The sequence below is a fragment of the Pseudopipra pipra genome, chromosome 4 (assembly GCF_036250125.1).
Source record: "Pseudopipra pipra isolate bDixPip1 chromosome 4, bDixPip1.hap1, whole genome shotgun sequence".
NCBI classification, from domain to species: domain Eukaryota; kingdom Metazoa; phylum Chordata; class Aves; order Passeriformes; family Pipridae; genus Pseudopipra; species Pseudopipra pipra.
In genome coordinates this window covers 7069382-7080667 of record NC_087552.1, presented here as the reverse complement: position 1 = coordinate 7080667, position 11286 = coordinate 7069382, and the positions used below count along the sequence as shown (strand labels likewise).

At 35.2% G+C, this 11286-nt stretch overlaps 1 protein-coding gene across 3 annotated transcripts in view; it reads right to left on the bottom strand.

Moving 5' to 3' along the window:
* Window positions 1-35: 35 nt before the first annotated feature.
* Window positions 36-11286, bottom strand: part of ABHD18 (abhydrolase domain containing 18) — a 20605-nt gene continuing 9354 nt past the window's right edge. The window contains exons 1-7 of one of the 3 annotated variants that reach the window (XM_064651528.1): window positions 11037-11279; window positions 9265-9403; window positions 7105-7194; window positions 6729-6830; window positions 5464-5842; window positions 3401-3563; window positions 36-2752 (exon numbers count right to left, since the gene is read on the bottom strand). In XM_064651528.1, the coding sequence (XP_064507598.1) occupies window positions 2701-2752; window positions 3401-3563; window positions 5464-5842; window positions 6729-6830; window positions 7105-7194; window positions 9265-9366 (888 nt within the window). In that variant the 5' untranslated portion in view covers window positions 9367-9403; window positions 11037-11279 and the 3' untranslated portion in view covers window positions 36-2700. Of the gene's footprint in view, window positions 2753-3400; window positions 3564-5463; window positions 5843-6728; window positions 6831-7104; window positions 7195-9264; window positions 11280-11286 lie in introns of those variants that run through there. The other 2 variants (XM_064651529.1, XM_064651527.1) reach the window with 2 other exon arrangements.

Sequence of the window (11286 nt, the reverse complement as noted above, 5' to 3'; positions counted from 1 at the left end):
TTAACAAGAAAGAAAAAAACCCCTTCACATGTAACTGTTTTTTTAGGACTTTTATTGAAAAACTTTAAAACCAAAAAATCACCAAGGCCAGCTTTACAATAAGTTTAAGACATACAGAATGGCTTACCTGCTACATGGATTTAGTGCAGGAATCTTATTCCAGTATTTCCCTCATGCAATTGCTGGATTAAAATCACATTCTCTTTTAACATCAAAATGGATTATTTATACTTTCTTAGGCTTTAACCTTAAAATCTGGTTTAAAAAGTCAATTTCCCAAAGGTTAAAAACACGTACACAGCAAGATTCCCCCCTTCACAGACCACCTAATAGCTCCCTGTGTCTGATAACTGGCAGAAACAGATCACAGAGCTCCTTTTTCCTTTTTGCTACTCTAACCTGAGAAATTTCTTAAATAATGCTAACATATTTGGCAACATGACTTTAGCAACAGAGCAAAGTGTGATTTCTCATTTTTTCAGAAACCAGTCTTTCACTAGTTGTCCCAAAAGACACACTCACAACCAGGAGTGGCACTGGCCTAAATCTTCATCTGTGAATAGAATGACCTTTGGATAAGTTAAACCTTGTTACTAATACCATTGGAACACTAACCTCAGGATGTCAAGTTCCCATCAGTTGTGTAATTCCCAGTATTGTGCGCTTTGAAAATATTTACTTTGGCATGTTATACTTTGTAGCGTAGTTGATTTTTTTTTTGTGCTTACTCCTGGCCTTTACAAAATCTGTCTTTTCTCTCTTGCATTTATTCAAGCCCTTTCCCTTGCCACCACATATCTCCCTTTCTCATAGCTGCAACAGAAACAGGACAAAAAGCACACAATTACATTTAAAATGTGAGAGCTACAAAAGTTGCTGAACAGCAGAGTAGTCTTGTAAAGCACTCTTAGTTGATGAATGAGACTGTAAACTGTAAACCCTGTAAATCTCTTAGTACAGTATTCAAGCTGCCAATTTTAAATTTGTAAACTTACTTATATTTGAATTCAAAACCTCCAATATTTGGTGTTTACAATATTTTGTATTTAAACATGTTAGTCACTTCACACTTGCTCCTAATATATACAAAGCCAACGCTGTCCAAAGAAATTATGAAAAACCCCTTGAGAGAAGCAATTTCGCTTCCAAAAGAGCAGAACTTCTTTTGCATTTTCAGTAAATTTGTATCTTAAATAATTTGGGTTATTGTGAATTGTTGCTCTTCAGTTTTACCTAAACATACCTGATTTTCAAGTGAACCATGACTTCTTCACAGTTATTAGTCCTGTCAGAGTAAAATTCAAGAAAATATAAACCGAGCTTTGTTTGCTCCATACTCTGCCTACTAAAAATCTTCACACTAACCATGGAGATCAAAAGTGCTTGATTGGAAAAGTGCAGAAGTTGAACATCCTGAGAAATGGCTGGGTTTTTCAATTTGTTTCAGTGTAACCCTGGTCATGACTGTACTAAAATTAATACTGAAGTGTTACAGTTTTCCACCTCTCTGCGAATTGGCTTTAAGAGAATGTTGCAGGAGATTACCACAAAAAAAGACATGGAGAGATACCACATACGGTCACTACATGACAACCTTATATGATAGTGTACTTTGTTGGCATTTTTGTTCCCAAAAGAGGCTTTTTTCTTAAGTGTGTTCAAGATCCGAATTTCTTTATTTTCCATTGATTTAAAAAAACCCAAGTGATGAAAAATAAGGAGCAAACCTAACTGTTCTAAAAACATTTAGTCTCATGTATTTTTAAAATTATACAATGGAAGTGTATTTTGCATATCAGCACTGAGTGTACTTTAAAAAGGACTTCTGTTGAAATATTCCCAGCAGCACCATATAATCTGCTATTGATTTAACTGCCTAAAAGCAGCCACTGTAAATGATGAAATCTCTATCTCTTCTACCATTCTTTAAAAAAAAAAACAAACTAGAAATTTTTGTTATCCAACTGAATTAATGTAAAGAATTAATAACCAGACAGTTGATTTTCACTTATTCCAGTTTTGTGAACCTGACTGATGAATTGCTACATGATCCTTCTGGAACGGCATGGTTATTTCAGTGGCAGAAAAACTTCAGGGATGTATTGAATGAAAACGTCTCTCACTTTTCATTGAATTGTCACAGTCTCTTTTTGCAAGATTAGATGCTGCCCCTCCTATTACAGCTCATTTTCAATTCATAATTGAAGAGAAAACCAGTGACAAACACACGAGGCTGAGCACTGGCAAAGCTGTAGTAAAATACAATGGGAATAGCAAGGGCGCAAGGAAGCAAGAGGAAACCAAGGCATATGGAACAAACCAGAAACACACTAAACACAAGAGAGCAGCTTAGCCGTACAGCACATTTTACATTCTTTCTTAGACTGGTCTATTTTCCACTGACACACAATTCAGAATTGATTCAGAATTCAAGGAATACACAACCTGATTAGACACAAAGTACATGAATGCTGACAAATGCTGCCATTGATTTTTCACAGGTAATGCTGAAGCAGCTGTGTCAGAATGGCACTGGGTTGAAATGAAAGTAATGCTGGTACTTCACCATTTCCAGTTATTGTTACCTACAACAGCCAAAGTCAGTGGCTACTCAATGTTGCAAGCAGCTTGTTTTCCAAATACGAGTTCCAGTACACTGAATTACAAATGAGATCAGTTTGAATGCATTATGAAGATTTTTCAAACAGCGTATTTCTGAAGAAACCGGTCAAACGCATCGTAAATTGCTTGTCTGAAACAAGGTAAAAAGAAGATCATTTGTATAATTTGGGAAAGGGAAGATATAAGGGGTGTATTTTTATATATTTACAAATGTATATACAAAGCTATCACACAAGTTCAAAACAGCATTCAATAAAAATGTGATATCAGGTAGTGTTTTCTCCTTCCTTTATTTTTGGGATCTCTCACTTCAATTCAGTAATATGTTTCAGGAATGAGTGGGACTATTTACCAACTATAATGTGAGTGCAAATGTTAATGAATTAGTTTTCTACTCAAACACATCAGAAAATGGGTCAAAGACATGCATAACTTACAATTTTTGATAACTATCATAAAATAAGGCTGAAGTTTTAAATAGCAATAAACTAGTGGTCAGTACACCTTGACTTGACATAGTGCTATTCTTTTCTGTTGTTGCTTAGACTGCCTAAATGGGACGTACAGTCTAATTCCTTATATTTTAAAATTAACAGCACAAGTATTTAACTTTTTAGAAACAGAACTGCATTTATATAACTGATTTATATAACTGTCTTTAGAAAGTCAATACTAATATTATAAGGCAAGAATTCACGCAAGTACTACTACTCATTTGCAGCCAAGCTTATATTTTAATAAAATCTAGACTATTTTTAAACTTTTCTGTTCACCTTACCTAAAGAGTCCTTGTTTGAAGAGGTAGGCACTGACATGACCTCCATCCAGATACCTAATTTCACACCCCGGCCAGATTTCTTGAAGACTGCGCACCCCAGTACGAGGAATATATGCATCCTCCTTGGCTTGTACAACTATGATTAAACTTGGGTCAACTGGAACTAAAAAACAAATCAAAAAATTGAATTCATCTAAGATAAGAAACAGAAACACGACAACTAAGATTTCTGTTGCAAAAATGCTATTTCTAAAAAAAATTAAATTACTCTAAGCTTTAATAGAATTTATCTGTTGTTTGATGTTACAGTAGTGAGGCTATCAGCAGAAAAACAAACATCCTATCCCTTCCCTCCCCTAAAGCAGAAAACTTCACAAGTCTTTGAGGAATGATAGGAGAATTGTCTTTCCTCTTATCAACAAAACTCTACAGCATTCACATCAGTTCTTTGAGATCTCTTTTTTTCAGCAAAAAGAACTATGAAATTCAACAGAGCATTATGTAAACTTTTTTCCTTGAGGAGAGGAAAAAAGACTTTTAATACCAGGTCAGACAAAGTGCAGCATATGTTCACTTTCTTTTCTGTTTCCTACAAGGTTTAGCTGCAACATAAAAATCCCAACATACTGTTGAATATATTTGCCATTCATAACCAGAATTGCACCAATCAGATTATTAACAGGAACAACATCAAAATGATGTTCAGAAAAATGACAGCAAAATGATGTTGAACATAGAACATTCCTCTCTTCAAGAAAAAACTATACGTGGTATGTTAAAGAGTGACCGAACAAGACGTTTGGCAATGGGGTGTCATAAATCACTTAGACCCTTCCTTCTTTCATCATGTATAGAGAACACCCAATGCTAAAGACAAATTCTAGTCTTTCGTTCCACTTTCCATGAAATCTGAATGTTAGGCAGATTTTCTGAAGCTCCTCTAGCCACATTTCAAGGATACCTGGCAGGGGATGCAACGTCTCCTAGACCATGACTGACACCTAAGAGACTACTGACAGGAAGGAGTACATCACTTTGACAAGTGCATTAGGATCACAGATCCTCTTAAGTTTCAAGAAAGGTCAGTGCTTTAGCCAAGTGATACCTGGATAAGTCTAGATAAACAAGAATGTGAGTACTTAGAATAAAGCTTAAAGGGCTTTTTCTGTCTACTGAAATAACTTTGAAAGCTTTAAGGGAAGCACTGCACCAGTATTTGTCATAAAACATCCCTGGCAAGCAGTGATCCAAGTCAAGAAATCTACTCTAGTATAGATATCTTCGGATTTTATTTTATTTTAATATTTACCAGTGGATTACTAAATACCAAAAGTCAAAGCAGGTACATGCACAGCTGAACCATTTTGTCTGAATTGACTGCCACAAAAGCAATTCCAAGCCTCCACTCCAGGAGAACCCTTTCAGACAGCACTAGAAAGCAAGCACTTGTTTGCATTGCTGCAAGCAGGCAGTGTAAAGGATTTGTCCAAAACGCCAAGGAAGGCTGGGCTACAGCTCCCTCTATATGCTATGCCTGTCCTGGGAAACTATATTCTTCAGGCTGCACTATCACAGAAGGACCTCCGCGTGTTTTTACTGGTCACACTTGTCTAGCAGTGTCATTCAAGCTTGGTTCTCAGCTAGGCTACTTTCTACCTGAAGTCAATATGAGATTTCTGCCTTACAAAACTGACTTGAAAGACCTTATTAGCAGATTAGTTCTAGGTATCACTCACATTACACAGGTGTTTTGTTCTTTCAGATAATACAAATTTGCACTAACTCATATCTGAGAAGAGCACAGCAAGGCAGAGGAGAAATGAGCAAAGATACTGAAAAGCAAATTTTTAATTCACTGTGTCATTAGTTGGCCATCAAGAAGGAATAGAAAAACAATTACGAAATGGAGTGGTAAACAGACATTACTGAACAATGCTCACAATATTGCCATATTTCAGCTAAGGGGCCAGCAGGTTTACACATGGAGAATTATGAAAATACCTCTCTTCCACTGTATTTTACTCAATTTTCCAAAATGCACATTGAAACAAATAGATACATACCTGAGAAGTTAGCTACATGGGTACATTCATCCATTACTCCTTTCATGAACCTTATGGATTCTCTCTGTAAAGTGTCACTCTTTCTTCTTGTATTTATCCTGCGTCCTTGTGGGCCGGTTAAGTTTTTATTGCTACTGCTACTGGTTGAAAATGTTTGATTTATGCACTGCATTTTAGGAGCATCTTGTATTAAGAGTCTTTCTGAAGAGGCACTTAGAGTACTTTTATTTGTGGTAAAGCTGTGAACAGCTTCTTTAGATACAGTAGTGCTCATGGACTCAAGGTTGAACATCCTGGAGGTAACATCCATATCCTCCAGACTGTGCACACTGTCAGGGAAGTTTTTAACAAAATCTTGTCCCATCTTGAAAGAATCTGTCTAAACAAAGACAAAAGGTCATTTATTAAGGGTTACTCCCTTAAACTAGTTGGTTAATCTTATTTTTAAGATGAACTCATTATTAAAAAAATTAAGAAGATACAAAAAGCACTCATTATAGTAGTTGTTATTTCCAGTTTGCAAGTCACTCAGTTAAATCCTGACCACCCTAACCTCTTGATAATTTCATTCTACGTTTCTATCATCTTAAAAAAATGCAGGAATTACTTATATATATGGTAGCTTATGATACAAACATTTGCTTTTCATTTTGTATTAAACTCTGAAATTGTAATTACCATAATTTAGGCCTACATGACATAATAATAAGAAAATAAATATATGTGACCAGGTCTATTGTTAGGTTTAGGCCTGAAAAATCAACTGTCTCTAAATACTAGGGAGACACAAGAGTTATAAACATCTTGAAATGTTTCTTCTTTTCATTCTGTCTTCTCCATCAGTGTTCTGGAGTGTATTTGACTTAAAAATGGCAAGTGCCCAAGTAACTATCTCCACCCCAGCTCCTCTTCTCCTGTTGTAAGATATTTGAAAAAGAACTGTCACAAAGCAAAGAATCTTAGGGAAAAAAAGTTATTATTAGAACTTCAATTGAACACATTTTATGTCACAGATTACATTAAGTGTGGTCGCAGGAAAAACTGTAGCAAGGGCTACACTTAACACTCACTAAATAACCAAAATATTAGCTTTATTTTTCAGGTTTTCCTTCAAAGATTAAGTTTATCGAAAGCATAAAGAAACAACATGCAGGTATGTTTTAGCTAACAATTGTCCACTTTTAGTGCAAGTAAAAAGAAGTTACATTATTTGTTAGATTTGCACATGTAAATATTAGCAAATAAGGAAAATAAACTATACTTACTCCACAGTATTCAAGCATTTGAATTATTTCTTCTTCATAAACAGTTTGTGTAAAATACTGTTTCTCGAGCTCTCTCCAGTTCACTGCCTTGCTCAACACACCCTGAGATTATAAACAAAAACATCAAGCACACAAGTAAAACCCAGAGATCACTCTAAAATAATGATACACAGAAAAAATTGATCTGTTCCCCTTATTTTCCCAGTGGAATTCTGCCCAAGTTCCCAGACAGCACTTAAAATTATTGCAATCAAAGCATAAGCACACATTATAACACAGGCCACGGAAACTCACCTCCCCTGCGGCCAACCGAAACTTTTTAACTTACATTTCTGATTATCATGCAATAACATTAACAAAAATATATGTTAATTACCGTAGTAAAGACTGCAGAAGCTGTTGACCAGGAAAGACATGGAATCAATGGCAATGGTTTAGGCCAGTTTGTCACTGCCAGTGAAGCCATCTAGAATCAAAGGCACTTATTACACATTTTAATATTGAATTCACGATATGCTAGAAAGAACTCTCTCATTCTCAGTTTCTTTGTTTAAATAGTATCTATCAAATAAATGGCACCAAAGCAGTTAAGGACTGTGGCAGTTGGATATATTTTCACCTATTTAGAAGTTACAATCTATTCTTCAGTGATTTTTCTAATAAGCATTGCTCTGGATAGGATTCATTTCAAGCTGAATGGGGTTTTTTTGTAAGAATTCCCAATGGAATATTAACTAACTACTCCATTAATTATAATTATAACCCCATTAATTATAATTATAAGTATAATTACATTAATTATAATAATGATAAAAATTAATACAATATATTAGTTGTTTAAAGCTATAAAAACATCTACAAAGCTTTTTATCAAGCTCTTGCAAGTTTATTTCAAGGCAAAATAAAGTCAATCTATGACAATGGCTATTTAAAATTCTATACTTTTGAAATTTGCATACTGGAAACAAAATATGAAGAAGTAATTCAGCATGTTAAGTCGTTAAGTGAACTCTTTTTCTGTCCTTTAAGTTTAAATTATTACTTTTACATCAGTTCTCAGAACCCCTTTTTTTCTTAATATTCTGTTTATCCCAGAAAAAAACAGAGCAAATAAGTTCAGTGTACAGAAGTTCCCTATATGGTATGTCCTTGACAAGTTTTATTTTATTATTGCTCTAAACAGAACCGCTTAATACAAAACACCCCATCTCTGAGTCAGACATTCTAACAAATGGATTTATACAACTGAACTGTAATTCTACTATAATTATTTTTGATTAATAAAAGTTACAAGAACACCACATATCTATATGTTCTAATAGCCAGAAAGTCTGACTTCTTTTCTCTTTGTTCCAGCTTTCCCCAATAGAAGAACTGAATCAATGCTACCTACCTTCCCTTGTAAAACACATTCTATAGAGGATCAACATCAAATATCAGTTATTTCACTGGTTTAAATTGTACCAGAAATCCTGTAAGTAAGTCAGGACTAACCAAAAACGTATCTTCCTGGACTAAGAAAAAAAATTTCAAAGGAGTTTCCAAATCCACTTTTCTCAGATCTTGCCTCCTTCTATACCCATGCTGGATATAACCATTAGTACAGGATATAGAATTTGGTGGTTACCACAGCATTTGAACTGTCGTGCATGGTTAGTGCTGCATATACCAGTCTGAGAAGGCCAGTATAGCTTACAAATAAGCCAAGGAAGGAATAATACAAAAGTTGTTGATTCAGCAGGGTGATATTTACGTAAATCAAAGGTGCTTTGTACATTTACGGACATTTAAGAGTTATAAAGTTGTGCTTTAGGGGAAAATATTTCCCTTTCAGTAAATACTACCATTACCAACATTATTTACTTAGCTCCTAACAACAGATAAACAAAGGTATATTGTTTTAATAAGCTTTGCACCTCTGTCTCACAGACCCATCATAATCTGTAGAGACATAAGCAGTAATATTTTAACTGTGTATTAGTCTTTCAAGCATCACTGCTGGTTTAGTCTGAATATGCACAGTGTCATACAGAAAACGTTCTCCACCTCACCACAGAAATCTCTGATCAATACCAATGATCAGGGGGAAAAAAGAGATGAGTTGAGAATAGAACTGACACTAAAAGTCACCTCAGTCACAATATGCCTACAAAGAGGGGGCATTTCACACAATGCATTACAACACAAAGATTTAAGCAAGAAGAATGGAGAAAAAGAGGAAGAATTAGCAATCGATCAGTGCAGACTTTCTTTCAGATAACATTTCTGCCCCCCCTTGTGGAAAAAAAACAATTATGTGAGAAGTTTATATTCTTGTTAAGCCTGCCAGGAGATGGCTCTATGATTTGTCAGTACTTATTAAGGATTATACTAATTCAGCACCACAGAACATGAGAATTGCCAACAATTTGTTTCTCATGACTCTAAATGTTTATTTTAAAGTACTTCTGAGATCAACACTGTAAAACAAATTATTTCTGAATGCTACATGATCAAATGAGAAGTTAAAACAAAAATAGGAGATATAAAAGCTTACATGTCCTCCCATGGATATTCCAGTCATCCCTAGCGGTCCATAGCCTTCTCTCTCTAGCCAGTGCAAAAGAGCTGCCGATTCTAGAATTAGAGCTCCTCCCATCACAAACAGGTCCGAGACATTTTTTAAACATGACCGTCTTTTCTCCCCAGAAAAGGAAAATACAGGATTTATTTTCCAAGATTAGACTCTGACAGTTCTCATCATTCTATACATACTTTTATATAAAGCTTAATCACAATCCCAGAGAATTTTGGAGCTGAACTTCTGTTGATTCAACAGGTGAAAAAGTAAGCCCAGATTCTCTGGCACGTGCAATTTTTCATCCAAATGCAGACTAGAAATAGGCAACTGCTAAGTTTCTAATGTAATATCACTGACAGCCTGGTCTTTTGGAAACAGACATTATCAACATTAGCTTCTCATTAATAATAATATTCTGTCCTGTGAAGTTATAACAGATATTTTGGAAATAGAATCAAAGTGATACAGTCCTAGACATACACTCCTAGACATACACCATCTTTTTTTTTTTCCTTATTTACCTTATTTACATCATTGAAAAATTGCACACAACATTGAAGAGCAATCAGTATGTCAGCTTTGGAAGTGCTCATCAGTGTCACTTTAAGACTGAAACTGTAAAGTGGGAATTTTGTCATGGTACTGAGAAATTTAGGTAGTGTACTGCAAAGCATTAAAACACAGGAGACACACAAAAAAAGAAGGAAGCTATTCAGCTGAACCATCAGAGGGATTAAAAATAAAAGACCTCTAATTTGGGGAGGAGGACTGTGTATTTTCAGTATCACAGCCACATTACAAAGGGCTCCAGGCCTCTCCTGCCAGCATGCCACCATCGCATTTGCAACACTCTGAAGCACAAGGACAAAGCTTGTTGTGAAGTCACACAGAAATGAACATAGCTGCTGCAGACCAGCATTTACAGGCTAATGGAATTCTTTCCTACAGCTTTGTTATGAGATTCCTCAGCCCTCTCCAGCTGCTGTATTTATTAAACACTGTTACCAGAGTATTAACTAAAACCACTGCTGCTGTGTAACCCTGTGCTGAAGAGTGACAGTTACCTGTTGGGGTATTAGACTGCGCACCCCCCTTAGAAAGAATCTTTCTCTGCATCATACAACTACTAAGATGACATGCTAGACAACTGAGAACAGAGTTACTAAATTTATTCTTCTGCATTGGATCATCAATAACTGGAAATAAACCTACCAATAGATGTATTCCAGCACACACTCCTGTCACTTTCCTATAATCCTTCATAAATCACCTTCTCTGTGTCTTCTACTCAGGTTAAATGTCAAAGTTAGGATTAAAAAGGATTAAAACACCGACTCATATTGGGAGACTAAAACCACAGCTTTGCCTCAGACACACATTCTTTTGAATTCTGTTAATACTTCAGTGGTTTAGACAATGTGAAAAGCAAAAAAACCAGGACCACCTAATTAGGCTACTAAATTCACATTTAAGAAACTGACTGAGGGAACAAATCCTGAAAAATATTTAATATTGCATGGCTTCCACTGCCTGAAAACCAACCAACACCATATTTGTTCTTAAAATAATTCTTAAAATTTAAGTAAACTCTTAAAATATCTTGAAAAAGCAAAATATTAGCAATATATACATATAAAAATAACAGGGAAATACACTATCTGACCAAAAATTATTCATAGTTGACTGAAATATAACTGCAGCATTTGTACATGTGCAGCTGTGAATCAGGAAAATAAAGTGGCACTTGCTTGTATTCACAGAACGTGTCTGCATCTCACTCTATACTGCAAGTTCATCTCGTGCAAACTTTCCTGATGCCTGTGATCTCCTAACACAAAAAAACAAAGTAGTTTAGCAAAGAGTAGACAATTTCACATCAGCAGGTTACAAGTCGTCCATTCTTTGGACTTTTTTTTCTTAATAAACTATCAAAGTTTAGACAACTTTCAGCTCCTTGAGAGAAAATAGAAAGCACTATTTCAAAAAGACAGTATCCAA